This window comes from Astatotilapia calliptera, chromosome 11, assembly GCF_900246225.1.
Source record: "Astatotilapia calliptera chromosome 11, fAstCal1.2, whole genome shotgun sequence".
Taxonomy (NCBI): Eukaryota; Metazoa; Chordata; class Actinopteri; order Cichliformes; family Cichlidae; genus Astatotilapia; species Astatotilapia calliptera.
Genome location: NC_039312.1, coordinates 25,029,539 through 25,048,923, shown reverse-complemented (window position 1 = coordinate 25,048,923; position 19,385 = coordinate 25,029,539). Strand labels below are relative to the sequence as shown.

General features: G+C 38.5%; 2 protein-coding genes and 1 long non-coding RNA gene across 7 annotated transcripts; 2 read left to right on the top strand and 1 right to left on the bottom strand.

Moving 5' to 3' along the window:
* On the bottom strand, positions 1 to 8,521 carry LOC113031372 (cytochrome P450 4B1-like). 2 transcript variants are annotated; one of them, XM_026183381.1, is made up of 12 exons: positions 8,255 to 8,521; positions 7,929 to 8,073; positions 7,779 to 7,823; positions 7,559 to 7,686; positions 5,896 to 6,020; positions 5,633 to 5,787; positions 5,440 to 5,546; positions 4,268 to 4,458; positions 3,996 to 4,129; positions 2,292 to 2,356; positions 1,842 to 1,924; positions 1 to 1,073 (listed from the first exon to the last, which is right to left on the bottom strand). In XM_026183381.1, exons 1-12 carry the CDS (start codon positions 8,444 to 8,446, stop codon positions 902 to 904), a joined length of 1,542 nt encoding a protein of 513 aa, XP_026039166.1. In that variant the 5' UTR covers positions 8,447 to 8,521; the 3' UTR covers positions 1 to 901. The 2 variants fall into 2 exon arrangements, with proteins under 2 accessions (XP_026039166.1, XP_026039167.1); XM_026183382.1 differs by lacking the exons at positions 1 to 1,073; positions 1,842 to 1,924; positions 2,292 to 2,356 and adding an exon at positions 2,368 to 2,774.
* Positions 8,522 to 9,054: 533 nt separating this feature from the next.
* LOC113031376 (uncharacterized) lies at positions 9,055 to 12,724 on the top strand. Of its 3 annotated transcripts, none has more exons than XR_003273727.1 (6): positions 9,055 to 9,759; positions 11,183 to 11,464; positions 11,542 to 11,742; positions 11,825 to 11,935; positions 12,063 to 12,103; positions 12,212 to 12,721. It is a non-coding gene; the product is annotated as an uncharacterized LOC113031376 (long non-coding RNA). The 3 variants fall into 3 exon arrangements; XR_003273728.1 differs by lacking the exon at positions 9,055 to 9,759 and adding an exon at positions 11,058 to 11,073; XR_003273726.1 differs by lacking the exon at positions 9,055 to 9,759 and having other exon boundaries at positions 11,020 to 11,464; positions 12,212 to 12,724.
* A 1,689-nt stretch (positions 12,725 to 14,413) lies between these two features.
* med18 (mediator of RNA polymerase II transcription, subunit 18 homolog (yeast)) lies at positions 14,414 to 17,813 on the top strand. 2 transcript variants are annotated; one of them, XM_026183384.1, is made up of 3 exons: positions 14,414 to 14,852; positions 15,270 to 15,372; positions 16,559 to 17,813. In XM_026183384.1, the coding sequence occupies exons 2-3, from the start codon at positions 15,300 to 15,302 to the stop codon at positions 17,113 to 17,115; spliced, it is 630 nt and encodes a 209-aa protein (XP_026039169.1). In that variant the 5' UTR covers positions 14,414 to 14,852; positions 15,270 to 15,299; the 3' UTR covers positions 17,116 to 17,813. The 2 variants fall into 2 exon arrangements, with proteins under 2 accessions (XP_026039169.1, XP_026039171.1); XM_026183386.1 differs by lacking the exon at positions 14,414 to 14,852 and adding an exon at positions 14,862 to 15,183.
* Positions 17,814 to 19,385: the final 1,572 nt, after the last annotated feature.

Genomic DNA, 19,385 nt, shown 5'->3' with positions numbered 1-19,385 from the left:
TAAAGGTTTTGTCATTTTTCTTACATTTAATTAACCATAAACAACACTACAGTGTGAATTTGCCTTGATATAAGCTGATATTTCAGATTTACAATAAGCTGTATGTATGAGGAAAGACTCTAAATGCAATGCGAGTAATTTGATACATTGTCCACATTTTTAAGCATCAACTTTACAGTCTGCCTCTGTAAAATAAGGTTATATTCCAGAGATAAACTTTGATCATATATCTATGAATTGCTTTCATGCTGACTTTCCTTGCTTTTATAAGACTTCATATAAATGCACAAACATAGATAAATGATCTTCATTACAGGTCAAAGGGACCTCTTCTGTAAACAATAGAAGTAATTCGAAATATAAGCTCAATTAACCCTTTTTGTTTGGGTTTATCCTGAATACTAAAATACAGTGAAGAACTTGTTTTATCTTTTTTATGTTATTATTCTTTGGTGCAAACTGAGTGCTAATTTAATTTACAGCATAGCACCAGTTCTCTTCCTCTATTTAAAAATGGCCACAGTTGCTTGGTGTTTAAAATAGAAATATTAAGTGATGAGTGTAAAACTTAATATGGAAATGTAAGTTGTAATTACTAGAATTTTATCTACAACCTTACACTGCAAAAGTGCAATGCCATTTACTACAATTCTGTTATGTACTACTCGTTAAAAAAAAAAGCAAATTCTAGTACTTTCTGCACAAGCTTCTCCTTTAGTGTTTTTGTGTAAAAAGCAGATTTTTTTCAACAAGTAATTTTTCCTAAAACATAAACTGCACGGCAGAGTTAATTAAATTTTATGTGAAAGCTCAGTTATATGGTAGAAGGTAGAATCAACATACTTTTTTTACTTTCTAAATAAAGTAATTTTGAGCAGTTCTTGCAGTTAGTGCACTTTAGCTAAGTCTCTAAAGGTTTGATCTTGATGTGGATGCCATTGAGTGAGCGGAGAACCAGTCGGGGGATGATCTTGGGTTTCATAGTGGGCTCCGCTATGAGCTGGTATCGCTTCAGTGTCAGAGCTGTCACCACTTTCATCTCATTCATAGCAAAGTTCTGACCGATGCAGTTTCTGCAAAATACATAAAATGTAAGAAATACACAAAGACCTGAAAAACAATTAAAATAATTTGATCCTTCTGAGATTTGGACATGCAGAAAATGGAAAGGAGGGATAAATATAGTATGTTATCTTTTAACATTCAGGTCCAAAGGTGCTTGTATTTTAAATGAGATCAATCTTAGATTACAGTGAGTTCCCCCTTTCCCCTACTTGCTCTAGCCCAGTGGTTCCCAAAGGGGGCGGCACGGTATGAAAAAAACAAAACAAAGAATGCTTGGACACTGCTAGCATAATGGATAGGTTTTTGACAGGGCTCCCACACAAACGCAAAGCAGAGGATGAAGCATCGCCAAATATGGTTCCAAACCAACTTCCTTCCAAGCCAAAGACTAGAACATGGTAAATGGTAAATAGACTGGTTCTTATATAGCGCTTTTCTACTCTGAGCACCCAAAGCACTTTATACAACTCGTTCATTCACCCAATCACACACAAGCACTTTTCTAAGTTTTTCGTGCTATCTAACTATCATTCATACATACACATTCACACTCGGATGGATGCATCGGGGAGCAACCTGGGGTTGGTATCTTGCCCAAGGATATTTGGGTAAAACAATGGGGGGCCTAGCAACAAAAGTTTGGGAACCACTGCTCTAGCCCATCATAAAACCAGTTTGCTGATGGAAATGGGGTCAGTGCTAAGTTACACATTCACATACTTGAGACTACTACAAGCAGTCTCTATACAGTGATATAGTTTCAGGTGAGGACAAACCTTGGCCCAGCTGAGAAGGGCACAAACGCATGAGGGGATCTCTTAGCAATGTTCTCTGGTAGGAAACGCAGAGGGTCAAAGACCTAATGTAATACAGGACAAAGAAAGAGAGCAGTGTTATGTGTATTACTTATTTTCTGAACCTCATCGCCCTTATCACTTGCGCAGAGAAAACTGATTTCTGACACATAATAAAGTAAGTCATTAAACCAGCTTGAATCTGTCCTGAGGTCCACTTTGGCACCAGGGACCTACCCACCTCAGCAAATACAGCACTAGTAATTAATTTAATGCACCAGTTTCATGATTGCTTCTTCAGTTATTTGATATATTGTATGCAGCCTTATGGGCAGAGTGCTGAAAACGTCACAATTTTATTTCGTCATAGATTCCTTTGATGATGTATTCCATGTAGTAAGTTGTGCTGGGAATAAAATTGTCTTTACTTACATTAGGGTTTTCCCAGACAGATGCATTCCTGTGAATTCCAAATACACCTATTCCAACAACAGAACCTACATTTGAAAGAAATGTGTACTTGGCTTATTATTATTAAAAGATTATAGGGTGTGTGTAGCTGAACATTATCTTTCAAACAAAACAAGCATACACCATATCGAAAAATTTATTGTGACACAACTCATAATTCAGATGCAGGGGTTTTAAGTCCAGTTGGCACAGATACATAAAATCAAGCAGCTAGCCATGCAGCGTGATCAAGTGTAAGTGGTATTATTGCAAACTGGAAATGTTTAGGAAGTATAGCAACTCAGCCATGAAGTGCCAGACCATGTAAAGTTGCAGAGTGAGTGTAGAAAAGTCCATGTTAGCGTGAACTACATTACCCAGCAGCTTTGCAGTCATGGGATTCATGGGACTCCTGAGCTAGATAGCCTGACTTAGTTCATGGGCTGATGAGAGACGAGGGGAGAGCTGCTGGGAAGAAAAGCAAATAGCCCCCCTGTGTTTGTTGTAAATGGTGTGTGTCACATAAACGTGAGTTTACATTTCATTTTTAAGATGTTTTACCCTGTGTGTATTTATTCTAGCTACCTTTGGCATATGTGCTAGTTATAGATAACTATGGTGGCCCAGCTATTGGATAGTTTCTGGCCTTGTTCCAGCTTTATTTGTTCCCTTTACCAATTAATGTGACATTGTACGCTGTAACATGGGTGTATTACGTAGTGGTAGAGGGCTGGCTACTGAACAACTGCCTCAATATAACTATTTCATCTCTTGTGTTGGAGTGCCATCTTGTGACCCATTTTGGGTAGTGTTTTAATAAATGTGATTGCTCTTAAGAAGCAGTATCAGGTTGATGCACTGCCTTAGCAGATTTGTTGTGGAGGAATTTGTGGCCAGCTTTATTACTGTTTAATCTTAATTCATGTTCTTAAGTATTTCCTGTTCTTGATCGCAGAAACCACACCATATCACCCCTCCACATCCTCCTACACCATGTCATATCTCCTTGTACCATCAGTCTGAGTGTAAATAAACTCCACCTCTTACAATCTACTCCCTGGATGTCAGCCTCTCCTTCTGACCAAGGATAACTATTGTAGCAAAAACCAACATTAAACTGATGTGCACCATTCTGTACAGTGAGGTTGCAGAGTGCATAAAAATCTCCAACGCTCTGCTGACTCAGTAACTGCAGAGCTCTAAACCTCCTCTGGCATCAACATCAGCACAAAAACTGTGTGCCTGGAGCTTCATGGCTCATGGATTCCCATGGCTGAGCAGTTCCAGTGAGTGTAATGTGTAGGCGGCGGTGTACTTTCTGCCCATATATATGATAATAATCTGGTGCCAACATTTAAATACTTCAATTTGGAAAAATGAAGAACTGACAAAGCAATTACGCCACACGTTTAAGAGATTTATACTAGTTTATAGAAAAGATGCTGTATGTGACAATACAATCAAATAATACCAATATACCCTTGTAGAATAATAAAGTAATAAGTAATAAGTCAATATAGGTCCTTTATTGAATCGTAAAGAAAAGTCATTTATGTATGTAAAGACAAACAACGTCGGTTAAGAGTTTGTGTTTACCATGTGGCATGAAATGATTCCAAAAGCATTATTAAGTGAAGACATTTAATGTTTACTCTTTGATAATAACAACAGAGTAAAATCACTGACCTGCAGGCACTGTTCTCCCATCACAAAAGGTTACAGTTTTGGTGGTTTTTCTGGAAATTCCTGGTACAGGGGGGTAAAGGCGGAGAGCTTCTTTTATGCACATTGTAGTGTATGGGATTTTACTGAGATCCTCCCTTAAAATGAGACCAACATGCAGTTAGTGAAGTCAACTAATAAGAAATCTTGTTTATATGTCTCCTAATAAAGTTTTGGTACCACAGAATGGCACCAACTTGTTTCCCTATTGCAATGTTGTCCTTTCACAAGCCTACCACTCCATGGTTTCCTTGTCATGCAAGGCCTCCATAATCTCCTTCCTGCAAATCTTCTGATGTTCTGGGTTGCAGGCCAGACAGTAGAGGATGAAAGACAGGCCACTGGCTGTGGTGTCATGGCCCTCAAACATGAAGGTGTCCACTTCTGCCCGCATATCTTCATCTGACAGACCCTGCTGGTTCTCATCCTGGCGTTGAAATAAAGGATATTTACAGTTGATAAAAGACAGAATGGACTACACTATACTCTAACTGGGCTTCTCAATAAAAGTGCTTTGTTACTTTTGCTGCTCAGGCTCATTATATTACTGCATCACCCGACTTCAACTCAGCTTTAGCTGGATAACATTCATCCTTATACAGATACCTTTATAAAATTGGGGATTTATTCAGCAGCCAAGTATCAAGGTCCGCTGTTCTTCTTAAACCATATAAAGCACTAATTGTTTGTTTTTTAAGCAAACACCTGCCATGCAGTTAATTATTGATTTTAATTTTTCCTGCCAAGGACAACAATTTGCTATGATATACTCATAAAGGAAGGATTCTTTCTATTCTTTCATTATCGGTTGATTATATTAATATTATACAAATATTACACAATTATGTGTTTAAGTGATATAAATAAGATTTTTCAATTTGTGTGATTTTCAGTTAAAATGCACGAAAATAAAAAATTAATAAAAATTGGATCATTTTATGCGTTTTAATGTGTTTTAAACTGAACCCATGTCACGAAAGCTAAGTCTACTAAGAGAATAAACATGCTAGCTGAACAGCCCCTACAAGCTGCCGTTTAGAGAAGTTTTTGGGAAAGAAACTGGGCAAAACACTAACCAGTGTTGATCATTCTCTACACAAAAGAGATTTTGTATTCAGGTTGCTGCTCACGAGAATGAAAAGGCTGATCATCGTCTTTGTGTCAGAGGACATTAACATGCAGCTTGGCAACAGCATGCATCTTTGCTTATTTGCTGCATGCATATGCTATTTCAGCTTTAGGCCAGTACTTCAGATATCTGACACGATCTCAAGTTGGCACTTGCCTTATTTTCTGTATGACCTTTATGCAGGAAAACCCCAGTTTGTGACTTGCCTATACATTAAGCAAATCCTACAATGGGAAATGTGTTGAAGTAAGAGGCTGAAACTGATGACACATAACATACTCTTGCAAAGAGAAGGATGTCCAGAAAGTCCAAATATCTCTTTGCCTGTATTTGTCCAAGCTCCTTCTCTTCCTTTAGTGCTTCTCGCCTCTTTCTTATAACTTCCTCTTTAGAAAAGAATATAAAATGTAAGCATTTGTAGATCTGACACTGATTTTTGGCAACGGTTCAGATGAATCAAAGCAAAGCTTACCTGTATGACTGAGGGCCACCTGACGTGCTTTTCTGTATCTGAAACCATGTGGGCTAAGGTGGAAAATGAGGTCATTGTGGTACGGAAACATTCTGAGCCGAAGGTCAATTAGAAAACTGAGGTCATAAACTGCTTTGATGTATGCATTTGTTCCACTGAAATGACAAAGGAGGCAAACATTAAATGCAGATTTACAACAACCAAAGACTCAACATAAAACTGACACTGTAAATGACTCTTTAAAAAGATTCATCTGGGCTCACCCCTCTGTCTGACAGTTGCTGTAGCAGCTGAAGGCACACTTCATAATGCTGTCCAGTGTCATGAGGCTCATGTGTTTAAACAATTCAAAAGGCTCATTTGTGCTTGCATAACTTTCCCACTTATCCTGCCAACAATGAGAGAACAGATGTGTCAGAAGAAAATTGTACATAGCATGATCAGCTACATGAAATGTGTTTTGTATTGATCACTAAGCAATCCACATGTCTACGTAACTTTTTACATGAACTCTTGTGTGATAAACTTATTTAGCAACTAACAGCTTCCTCTTTTCTAAGAACATACAGACTTAGAAAAGGGGAACCTCAGCTCTAAGTTCTTGGAATAACTTTGTTACCTTTGTACACACACAAGCTTGTATAAACAAAGAACGCAGACAGTGACAGAGCGCAAGTCCGTGAGTGCCTCTTGCGAGTACGAGCGCTCTGTGACCATCCTCGCGAGTAAAGACAACTGCAGTGTTTGTGTTTTCTAACTCAGGCGTCACAGCTGAAGAACTGTGGGGTGATTCTTAGAAATCCCCAGTCATTTAAATTGGTCCTTCGAGCTGGATAGATGGGTTGCTGGCTGTGTCGTAAATACCCATCCTAATGTGTACCTCATGCATCCTGTTCTACGGCCCTGAAGCCATCCTTCATGTGTTAATTCAGTTTTTTTCATATCTGTCTCTCTCAACTTGAGTCAGAAGATGACCTAACTCCCTCTAGTCTGTGTTTGCATTTCGTGCTACAGACACATGTGGTTTTGGCATCCTGTTCATTTCCTGCACTTTTTCAGTTTGTTTCACTGAACACACAGCGTTGCCACTTTTAGTCACATAGAGGTGCTGCAATGTAAGCCTCTGTGGGCCTAATCTGTGAATTTGTGTGTCATATGAAGGATCTTTGTTTAAATCTTAGGGTGTTGTGATACTCATCAAAAGCAAGTGGTCGGGAGTCTGGTGGCAAATACCTCTCTGCCAACCTCTGAAGAGGCTCTAATGGTGGAAGGTCTAAAGTCCAATAGTAGTGGGGCTCTCCGTTTCCCTCACTCCTATAATTAATCTGTCCCTCTCCTTCTACCTCTTCATGATTTAACATTAATTCTGCGTGCATGCCTTGTGCTCCTGGCACTACACCAATTTTTAATTTCTCCATGCTCTCTCTCCCTAGGAGGTTGACTGGACAGGATGGATCGTATATACATTGATTTTTACAGCTCCTGCCACTTTCTTTATGCACTAGCAGTAGCCCTTCTGTTAGAGATTTTACACTAGTGTGACCTGATGCCGACTTAACTGTCAGGGTCTCTTTTGAAAATTTCAGGTTATTAGGTTTTTGATTTAGCACGGTTTTGCATGCACCTGTGTCGCATAACATAGTTACGTAAATTTTTAGTATGGGTCTCTGTTCTAACTGTGCAACTAGTTCATACACGTTAAACACCTCTGTATCATCCTGTTTTTCCTCACTTCCTTGTTCTCTGTCTAGTCAATCTTCGTTCCTACCTTCTCTCTTAGAAATCCCCTGTCAAGATGTGATCTCTCTGCAGGATACAGACACTGCTCCTGCTTTACTTCTATGATATTTACTGACACGTGCTGACCAACACATCACGACTTTGATTTTATTTATCAATTATGCAACTAAATTGTCTTCAACGTACCAACATAGTCTCAGCAGACTCTGACATCAATTTTACGTATGGTTTCAAAACATCATAATGGAAACCTGGCGTTAAGAGCCTTCTTTGACGGAACCACTTCTGACCTTCTGACACCAACAACCCATTTCCTGAAGAACATGTGCATGAGTGAGGAAAGCAGCAAAACAAACAACTCTGCACTTTAACAAAATGCTGTAGAAGGGAGAAAAATGAGCCTTACCAATCCAACCCTCCACAAAACGGTAGGCAAAATCATCTTTTGGCTCTGTTAGGAAACAAAACAAATAAAAATGGTGTTAGGGACTTTTAACTTTACTACACAGTTATAAATGTGCATCAACACAACAACTACGTAAAACATTTCTCACACCTGATGATGTCAGGATAGTTTTTGCATAATCTGGATGCTGAATAATGATGATACTGAGAAAGGGGCCAAACCAGATTGGGAAAACATATGAGTACTCCTGTCCCCATTTCACTACCTTGTCCATATCGGTCCCATCTTGTTTAAACTGAAAGAGAAAAAGTACAACTGAAACACATCACAGCAGGCAGACTTTACTCGTGTAAATTGTGTTGTTTGTCATCTGTGTGTGTCTCTGTTTGCAGAATGGTGTTCTCCAACATGGTGTGGTCAGCTTTACTGGACGGTTACACATGTTACAGCTGCTGCGAGTGTGTTGAGACAGTTACCTCCAGAACATGTCCAAACAGCCAGTGTGGCGGCGGCCCCGGAAAAGCTTGGAAGTTCCGCAGTGCTTCCCTTCTTTTCGCAAGTAGAATTGTTAATTTATAAACCACGACAAAAACACAGAGCACAACAAAGACGTAATGCATGTGAGGCCAGCCCAGCTGAAACTCCGCGAAAGTTTTAGTTAGTTTCATCTTGCAGGTGCAAGTGTCTTCCGCCTCCGCGTGCAGGAAAACCTCCCCAACAAAGCGCAAAAGGTGATCTGAGCTCACCTTTCTGGAGGAAAAGCGATGTTTTCAGTGCTGTCTCCGGTAGGCGGGGAATTTGACAATCAATAAAACGCTGACTTCATGTCCTGACGGAACTGTTGGCGTTTTGAGCGCAGGAGTGCAACAGCAACATCATTACGGCGGAAAACGAGAACTGGGATGATGAAGATGCAAATATGGGAAAATTAGAGTATGTAATTAAAAAGTAGATTATGAAGAAGTGCGGTTAAAAAAATATTTACAAATTCTATCAAAAATAACTTTGTTTGTTAACCAAAATAATTTCTTCTTATGTAAAGTGAACATCACACGCAAAAATGTAGGTTTTCCTTTTGGCTATTCTGTTTGCCTGTCAAACACTTGTTCCTTCATATTGTTACTACATACGTTGAGTTTATTTTAAGAAATATTGACACAATCAAATCCATTTAATTGACTTTATGATTAAAAAACTCAACAAGCAAGGAAATCCTTGACAACGCCTCTAACTTTATATTGTTAAATATAATCTGTGCAGATTATATTCATGTTTTTTTAAACGAATAAATACTCCAGATTACATATCATACTTAATTGCATGCTGATCTATGACAAATTAAGACACTTTAAAGTACTCAGCTCAGCACTTTTGGGGCGTTTATGATATTCATTAGAATTTAATCTCATTAATAAAAGTGTAATTGTGTTAGTTGTTGTACTTGGCAGCCAATAAGTTGGTTACAAGTGCTTTGTTTGCACATGAAGTCCAAACTCCAGTGAGTTTAACCGTACGATAAACTGTACAAACAGCTCAATCACAGTTTGGTTCAACCCTCACAAACATTATCTCAGCATAAAATACAATGTGAGAACATATTTGGCATCTATATATTAAAAAAGAAACTGGTTTGCGATGCACATTTTGTGTCTTAACACCCATACTAAATGTAAGAAGCAAATCATATGCCAGACCACATCAGAAAAACAGTGTGGGTGACAACCTTGCTAAATTTCCTCTGTACTGGCTGTTGGACCACTTCCGATGTGTCAGGCTCATTTAAGCTGTTAAGCTCAATCTAAAACCTTTTGCTGAGAGGCAGAGTTTGTGATCTGTGTTTTTATGAGCAGTAATGGTACAGCCAGGATGCTTCATGTTGGGTTTTATTTCTGCGGGGACAGGAATTTCTCCCATATGAAACAGAAAGGCTTCATTTTCATCTTTTTACTTGTTTGGAACTTCTCTACTTTCTCAGGAAACAGTGAGTATCTGATCAAATCATTACTTAACTAAATTCATTATTCAAATTGCTTAATTAAATACAATGTATTTAAAATACAATTGATGAACTGACTTTTGAATATTTCATATATTTTTCAAGTGACTGTTAATTTAAATGAGCAACGTGATATTTTGCGAGTCGCAACACAACTTAATTTTTCGCTGGGATGTCGAGCTGTGATACCGTGTCAGCATTACATCCATCGATCAGACTCTTTCAAATGGTTTTACAAGAAGGACCATAGCAGTAAGCAGGTTCAGTTATTCTTCCGAGATAAGAGGGGAATGCTATATCATCAAATATCCAATCCCAAATTGAGAATTGGATCCAATCATTCCTTGCTCATCAGCTCTTTTACCGAGGAGGATGAAGGTGTGTACTGGTGTGAAACTTGCCAAGAAACATGCCAAAAGTCCACTGACATCATCCGGTTGTTCAGTCTGACGTCACTAGCCGTGTCTGGGTCTAAACTCCGCTGCAGGTCCACATATCAAACGAACACTGTGGCATTACTGAGAGTTGAAAAACTGTCTAAAGTCTTTCATCTTTAATAAAATGATCAGCGTTCTGCTCTACCAGGTGTAACAATTGAGTTTAACATCCAGGCATCCATGAAAACGGAATTTATGACATTTAACGGAGTTAGAAGTTAGCAGGGAGTTAGCTCGCTAGCTTCTATCTAAATACTATATAGCACGTCCTGACTGCGGGGTTTTGGAAACAAATTAAAACGTACAGCTTTCTTATCACTTCCAGCATAAATGAAGACAGAAAACTAAACAGCAGTGACGTTTGTAGGGTTACTGAAGTTGGGCTAGCTGGTATATAATGATGTGCTACGTGACCGCTAGCGACATAGCTATGTTAGCATAATATAAACAAGCTAACTTTTTTTCCACTCGATAAAAGTTAACGTGAGTTTTCTCGGTGGTCAGAAACAAATGTAATCGCATGGCAGTATGCTGTAAAAGGACCAAACTTCAGCCAGGAGAACAACTGAGATAATCCATCCACAATACGAGGTTAGTCATTCATATACTGCTCCATGGGCTGGGCTGTAGTTACATCCTAAGGTTTTAAAAGCTGAGCTTAAATAAATGATTAGCGGTAATAAAAGCCGAGGGAGGTCAACAGGGATCACTGACTGTTTTAGGAGCTTTTTGAGATCAAATAGAAGAAAATACATAACATTAAACATGTTAACAACACAAAAGCCATATTAAACGCAGACTACTTTAGACCCGGAAGTAGGATTCGTCGCGTCATCACTGAACAACCGGATAGTGAAGAAAGGTTTGTCCTGCTGTCATATTTTTCTCCGTTAAGTCAGAATCTACCTGTGCTTATGGTTTTTAAATTTGCCAAAGATAATTATCACAATCCTTTACCTCTCTTTTTTCAGAGACGTGGAAAGACGTCAATGAGACAGTTTACATTGTTGCTGGCAGCAGTTTTCAGCATACATGTTCAAGTAAACTTGATAAAATAAACTTTTGGACTTTTAAAGCAACGACTGCTGTTGGGAAATCAGAAGTAAGAGCAACAACAGACAATTTGACTTTCAACAAGTCTATATATATTGGAAATGTCAGAAGAGAAGATGCTGGGAAATATACCTGCTGGATGAGTAGCTGTGTCGGACACAGTATTAAGCGAGTCACTATCAATTTGTGTGTAGTTACAGGTGAGAAACTAACACACAAACATCATTGTTTCATGATAGAAGATAACCTGATGTAACCTTTTGATCTTTACTTACAGTATATGACAGTAAGGATTCATCTGCATCTTGCGCTGTGACGTGCGGCATGAAATCAAATAATCCAAACAGAACTTCAACTACATCTGTGCCTGTACATCCACACGGGTCCCTAAAGTGCAATATAGATTCAGTGTTTGATGGATACACTACAGTTACTAAGAGTCCCACATTTAGCACAAACGCATTTAGCACAACAACAGGTGGGTGTTTAGCCATATGCTGTTTGTGAATCTTTTTCACCCGAATCAAAGAAATATTAATATTTAGCTTTTGGTTTAACAGGTTTTCAAAAAGAGCCTGAAGACTGGATCCCACTTATTTGTGGTATATCAGTATCATGTGTCATTTTAATGGCACTTTTAATTTTCTGGTTGAAATCAAGGTTACATTCAGGTAGGCTATGCAGCTGCGCCTCACTTCCACTTCCTTTGTATTTTATTGTTTTGTTTTTTTCTTATGGTTTGCTTGAAAAATTTTCCCCTCTGATTCTGAATATACTTCTGCTTCTGTCTCACCAAAGCATTTCCTGTTCAAATTTGTTGCTGTGGCTTGAATAGCAGGGTAAGTGTCTGTGCTGACATCGAGGTGTAACCTAAAACCCTCATGCAGAAATGAAGTGTGTGCGTGTTGCTTTGTCTGGGTAATGAAATGTATTGCTTTTTACTGCAGGTGGAAGAAGAGTCTTCAGTGGTTTATTCATCAATTATCATCAGGACACCGGGCAAAAGAATTAATCACATGACCTCTAGTGATTGCAGTGAAATAAAAGTATAGAGAAAAAAGTCCAGGATAAGTGCAGTCACTTTTATTTATATATAACTGAACTTTTACCTAATTTTCTGAAGGCAGGGCGGGTGTTTTAAAGTACATGGATCAAGATAATTTTAATGAGAAACTTTGAGTGTGATACAGATGTTATGTAACAACATTTTTTTTTGTTGTTGTTGTTGCTCAGTACAGAGGTGAGGTCCATTCATGAACTGCATGAAAGCACAGTTTCTGATTACCTTGCAGATCAAGTTAAGATAAAACAAATGTAGGTAAAGAAGTAATGTTGACCTCAATATTCTACGGCAATTAAATGCTGCTTTCACAAAGAGGAACGTTATTAGGTACATTAATTTAGTCGAGCTCAGCAATTAAAACAAATTTACAAACAATTTCTATTTTTTTTGTTAAAAGAAAAAATACTTTTTACACTAAATTTTTTTTACAGCTGTATTTTGTCTTGCAGTTTTAGGTTTTATATAATCACCATATAAAATATAACCGCAGTAAAAAAGCATCTAAGCAAAAGGTTGCATAAAGAAGGCTGTTAAAAGTGTTAAAACCCCAGCAGTACTGCGTCTGCAGTGTTAATCAATAATGATCATCAGTGATAGCAAAACAATAACACCCTGCAGACAAAAGGTTATAGTATGATTATTACTGATTATTACTCCGAATAGCCTATGTGAGTACCTCACCCACTTTTTTTATACACCACAACACCAACCCACAGAGACAGACAGGACAAGACACGCAGGACAAACCACTGCATCACGATCTGTCATTGGTGGCGGTGTGCACAGCTCTAATGAAAACAAACCCAAATAAGGCAGCTGGTCCAAATAATATCCTCAGGCATGCACTCAGGGTCTGCTCATCAGAGCTGGATGGTGTATTCATAGACATACAATCTGCCCATCCTTTAAGTCCATTACCAGTGTGGCCCTCTCCAAGAAACATACTGCCACATGCTTAAATGACCATCATTCTTTTGGACTAACATCAATTGTGATGAAGTGTTTTGAAAGGATCAAAAAGACTGTCCTGGCCACCTTGGACTCTTTACTTTATGCACACATACAGAATCAGTCCACTAGAAGGTAGTAACACATCTGTGAAAATGCTGTTAGTTGACTGAAGCTGCATTTAATGCTGCAGACTCTCTGAGAAGCTGCTCTTAGTCAGACTCACACCCTTTCTCTGTAACTGAGCTCTGAACTTCCTGTAAGATAGACCGCACTCAGTCAGAGTTGGACACCTGATATCAAACATCAGAACTGTGAGCACTGGTATTACTCAGGGGCACGTGCTGAGTGCACTGCCACATGCTCTCTTCACATATGAGTGTGAGCACCCCCCTAATCAATACCAGAATTATAAAATTTGCATATGAATCTAAAGTAATTGGGCTGATTACTGGCAGGGCTGGCATAGAGAAGAGAAGTGAAATGACTAGTGGCCTGGTGTCAGGAAAATAATCTTGCCCTAAATGTAGATAATAGCAAGGCGATCTGAGGAAAAAACACTCCAAGACAGAGGTAGAGGACACACATGAGGTTGGATTTCACCTGGTCTCACAACCAGCACATTGACTGTACTTTCTAAGATGACTAACAGGGCCCAGCTGCACTACTCAAGACAGGAACACTCTATTGTGCGAGACTGCACAATAAATCACAGGATCATCTTTTCATTAGTATATGACATTTACACCAACAGGGCTGTCAGCATTGCCCACATCAACATTAAATACAACACACACTCACAACACCACCAGTTAACAGGTAGGTGGTAGATTCTAAAGGTAGATGCAACAGGAGTCTGAAATCAAAGACTGTAAGTCTCAAATCAGACTCGTGAATAAGACAGTCAGTTATGCCTCTCTTCTACCCCATCAATATTATTGACTATTACTGTAATTATTATTACCTGCTATGGCACAAATTTGTAAAGACCGGTTTGCAAATATGGACAAAGCAGGTACAACTCAGGTTTTCAAACTCAGGTTTGTTTTTAAAACTAATTTTAGTGTTTGCATCTTCAATTCTTGCAATCTGTAAAATTTCCGGATTCTTTATTTTTATTTTATTTGAATAATTATTTTTGTTTTGTGTCAAGAGATTGGCAAAATTAAGTGTAAACTACTGCTTTTATTTCCACAGTATGTATGCCAATAAAGCCTCTAAACTTAATACTCAGTAATATATACTTTTCACAGTACTGTGAAAACAGTAATAGTTTTCACAGTACTGATAATCCATTCGTATAGCCGGTGTTAATAAAAGCAGAGTAGCCTAAAAAGCCTGTCTGTCCATGACGTCCATGTCCATTTCTTTCTATTTTATACACGGATGACCTGCTGTCGATATTTTAACACTACCAGTAGGTGGCTGTAATGAGCCTCAAAGTTGGATGTCTACCGATTTGACACACCAAAGGAAGACGCTTCTCATTCATTGTTGTTGCTAACTGTGTTCACTTTTTCTTTGATAACTAAAAAGACGTTTATTTCTTTCCGCGTTCGCTTCTTTATTTTTGAAAGGTAATATATTTTTAATGTTTCTGTAATAACATTGAAACGTTTAGCCTGTTAGCTTAAGTAACGTTCCGGTTAGCTACTAGGAAACAGAGTAGCTGTGTAGTAGTAGCCGTGTGTTCAGAACCCCGTTTAGGCCTTTGGTCTTTTATTAAAACGTTATCGAGAACGAACACTTAAAACATTTACCCTTTTTCCTCGGCTACTGCTCTTCGTGGTTTCGTAGACAATAATGCACTATAATTGTTGTTTCGAGTGATTTACACCTAGATTAGAAGGCGTTATCACTGGCTATTAGCGAGCTAAAAGTTACAAACTCTGTTACCTATGGCGACAGGTGAATTTTTTTTGTTAATGATGGCATTGCTCCATCAGATGTTCCGACATGTATATATGTATCTGCATATAATTTTCTTTCTTTAGGCTCAAAAACCTCAAAGTACCCGAGGAAAGATGGAGGCGCCACCTGTTACTGTAATGCCTGTCACTGGGGGCACAATTAACATGATGGAGTATCTGTTACAAGGTAAGATATCATGCATCCACCGAAGCTGAAGCAAGTAAGCAGGCAAATAACAAGCCCTGAGTGTTATACATAGCATAAGGTACTGATAGTGGCAATACTACAGATAGTAGCTTATAGTAACAAAAATGCAAAACAATAGCAATAATCATTTAATAGTTGCATTGTGCAACTGTTCAGCACAATGAGTAAAGTTACATGAGCAACATCCTTTGGTGTGAAAGTGAACAGTGTTACATATGTCACCTTTGACCTAAATTATTATGCACTAGCTCCTAAATAACAGCTAAATTCTTATTATAATATTATTATAAATAATTTTTAAAATGGTGCATTTACAATGTTTAAAACCTTATTTCTTAACTTGGTCACTCAATTGTAGAATACTGTGGGCCTTCTCCTGGACAATCGCAGTTTTGCCTAAAAAATGTATGGTCCAAAGTTTTGTCATGTATGATTGCTGTGAAGTTTTATCAAATACTTTTTAAGATATATTTTCTTTGAAATATGGACCATTGAACCTCTTCCAGCATTTTTTTTGTCATACATACCAGATGTTTGAACACAAATATCTGTTAAAGATAATACAGTTAAATGCATATGATTTCCATATCCAGATCTGCAGATCCAATCTGTCTCATATTTAAACGCACACCAATTTTTAATGGTATACAATTGAATTTCACAATAATGCAAAATGGAAAATTATTTCTTAGTTATAAAAATGAAAACAAATCTTTTTGGGGGGTTTAAATTTCATGCTGGATTGAGCAAATGTGAAGTTGTACCACAAAAATGAAAAATACATGCATAGTTTAACCCAAATAGACCAAAATTCTAAATTCTGGAGGTTTCAGATGGTATTCTGATAAAAAGATTTTGATTTATTGAGATAAGTTTAATAAATCAAAATGAGTATTTCATGATCTACTGAACTGTCTTATAATTTACTAGGTTTAAAATATTACTGCATGTGCCCTGAAAGTGGGTGGATGTGTATTTTTTTTGTTTTAAAGGAAAATCTTTGAGGTATTTGATATATGAAGCAAAAATGTCAAAGCAAATGTACAAACTATGGACGATCTGAGATAGTGGAGACTATATTTATAAATATAATATGTATAGAGTCCTGGCCATCAGATCAAATGTCATTTTTTGTATTTGTTCCTTGTGCACTTTATTTAATCAGGGAGTGTGTTGGACCAGGCCCTGGAAAGCCTCTTGCATCGCCTTCGAGGTCTGTGCGACAACATGGAACCTGAGACTTTTACTGATCATGAGTTGGTTTACCTTCTCAAAGGCCAGCAAGGAAATCCCTTCATTTTGCGTGCCCGCCGTTCCCTCTCCCACCCAACTGCTCCATGGCACCTACGCTACCTTGGTCAATCTGAAGTGGGAGACAAGAGTCGCCACGCTTTGGTACGCAACTGTGTTGATGTTGCTGCCACTCACAGCCTTCCGGAGTTCCTCAATGAGATGGGCTTCCGCATGGACCATGAGTTTGTCAGCAATGGACACATATTTCGTAAAGGTGCAATGAAAATTGTGGTCAGTAAGCTGTCACGCATACTTGTACCAGGGAATACAGAAAACACTGAGCATCTATCACTTTCATACCTGGTGGAGCTGAGTGTGTTGGCTCCTGCAGGACAAGACACTGTGTCAGAGGACATGCGCAGCTTTGCTGAACAACTCAAACCCCTGGTTCACTTGGAAAAGATTGACCCTAGCAAACAGAGACATTAGCCAGTTTTCCACAAAAAGGAACTTTCCCCGGGTGACTGGGAACCTTGGGAGGGACTCCATGACTTTCCACCAGAGGAACCAGGTCTAAGTCAACTTCTGAGGGAATTATTTCACTCTCAAAAAAGTTCCTTCTCAGGGCAGTATATTTTGAAAATTCAGTAACATTGGTGTTGGGGCTTGCAGCATTGAACAGAACTGATTGGCAGCCTCCTTGCACTATTTTAGTTAACTGCCTGAGCTATAGCTGATGTTATAGAGAGGGAGGTTGTTTTCAAGTGGGATAGTTTTTGAATGAAGGGGGGTGGAGGGACTAAACAAAGTGGTGAGTTAGAGGAATAAAATATTTTCTTTTTGTATTGTCTCACAACGCTTATGTTCTAAAGCAAAATTAAACATGGTCACACTTTTATGAAGCAAAAGCCATGTCTGAAGTTCTGGAATTTCCAGATTTTGTGTGAATGGAAGCAAAGATTCATCCTGTCCTCTGTGGCTGCTTTACTGTGTGCTTCAAAGAGACACTGACCTGCAGGTATGACACAAAGACCAGGGAAAAGAGACATAGACGCCTAATATGTAACGTCCTCATTATCAACTATAAAGCCCCACTTTTAAAAACACCTGTCACTTCATCAAAGAACTAATGTGCATAACCATTGTATGTTTTTTGTTTGTTTGTTTGTTTTTTAATAAAATAAAAAAGAGTCTATATATAGTCTTGGTTTAACAGTTACTGTTTGGTCAATTTTTAATGAGATAGAGAACATTTCAGCTAATACTGTCAAACATCACTGCATTCTACTAACTTTTACCAAATCATGGTTCTATAAGTTGGGCTGTAGGCAAGCTTATACCTGTGCTAACAATCAACACAATTCCTGGAAAGCCGAAAAATGATATTAGTTGTTTATTTTTGCAAATGATAACAAACTAGATAATATTTTCCATGTATCAACATTTCAAAACAGAATTTGAGATGTATGATTTTGGGTATTTTTCAGTTTATTTGAATCCTTTTTACATTTAAAGTTTCTTTTCAACACTCAGCTTTCATGGATATGTTCACTTCATCCCACTAGGGGTCTCTGTTTCTCTTCTTGTAAATATCCTGATTGAAGCAAATTGGATGCTACCTCACATCATCTACATGAGCTGTGGTTGCCATGGAAATAATTAGCTGTGAGATCTGCACATCTTTCCCCCCCACTCTAATTAGCTTTCTCAATTGCTTAATGATACATAGACCTGTGAAAGCCTTCCTTTCTTCCCCTCAACAAAAGCATTGATTTTCCCTCTCTTTCCCCTCTCATTTCTACTGTTAACCCATTAGTGGCTCTTTCATGGGAACATGAGCTGGGACTATTACACATGAAAGCACTGCATCTGCTTCAGGTTCTCCACTGTTAATATCGAAATCCAGAAAGGCCCATGCAGTAGTGTGTCAACATTATGGCCCGATCTAACTGCGGAGACCAAAGTAACTAATGCACATCCTGTCAGTTATGATAATAATGTTGGTAATAAGGCATGAGTGCTTCTAATAATACCCCTACAGGAAGATGCATTTGCAGAGATTGAGATGTAAAGTGACCGCGTGCATGTCTGAGGGGGAGAGCTCCAGGGCAGATGGCTGTCTCTACATGTTGACCTACCTGCGTATCATGGCTGATGAGGACAAACTCACTGAGGTGGAAAGGTGAGATGGCAGTGCTTCCACATGCATTTGGTGCAAGTTGAAAAACAACACAAAATGAACTTTGAACATTTACTAATATGTTAAAAATGTGTACTTTTCTAATCTTGTTTTGAAGTTAAGGTTAAATTGAACTGCTACTTGGTACACAGGAGTTGCCTGTCAGTGAGACTGGATTATCTGATGGAGACAGTTTTATGTTCCAACAACCAGAAGCAGACTGCCGGCCCTTAGGACTAAAGCATGATGTTTCAGCTCTGAGTGAATTATGTATTAAAGAGGCAGATGCCTCCTTGCCCAAGGCTTTATATGTCCAGCATGGATACACTACAGTCTACTGGCTTTCTTCCACTTAAACTTGTGTTTAGCACAGTGCTCTTTGGTGATGAGCTAGACTCCCACTGCACCTCCACTCAGCACTGCATTGCCTGGAGAACAGAGGCATAGTTAGGCTAATCAGTGTCTTGGCATCAAGCCTACTTGGCTATTGTGGATGTAGCCAGCCACTGACTTGCACAAGTAAGAGATTTAACTCATTGCTGGAGGCAATATGATCCGTTCTGTGGTTTATTTCAAGAAA

Excerpts from the sequence above, each read along its gene's own strand:
- med18 (XM_026183384.1), top strand. The coding sequence starts at position 15,300 with ATGGAGGCGCCACCTGTTACTGTAATGCCTGTCACTGGGGGCACAATT. Across the intron at positions 15,373-16,558 it reads GATGGAGTATCTGTTACAAG|GGAGTGTGTTGGACCAGGCC; the intron begins GTAAGATATCAT and ends TTATTTAATCAG.
- LOC113031372 (XM_026183381.1), bottom strand. The coding sequence starts at position 8,446 with ATGAAACTAACTAAAACTTTCGCGGAGTTTCAGCTGGGCTGGCCTCAC. Across the intron at positions 7,824-7,928 it reads AACTATCCTGACATCATCAG|AGCCAAAAGATGATTTTGCC; the intron begins GTGTGAGAAATG and ends GTTTCCTAACAG. Across the intron at positions 5,788-5,895 it reads AGCAACTGTCAGACAGAGGG|TGGAACAAATGCATACATCA; the intron begins GTGAGCCCAGAT and ends TTGTCATTTCAG.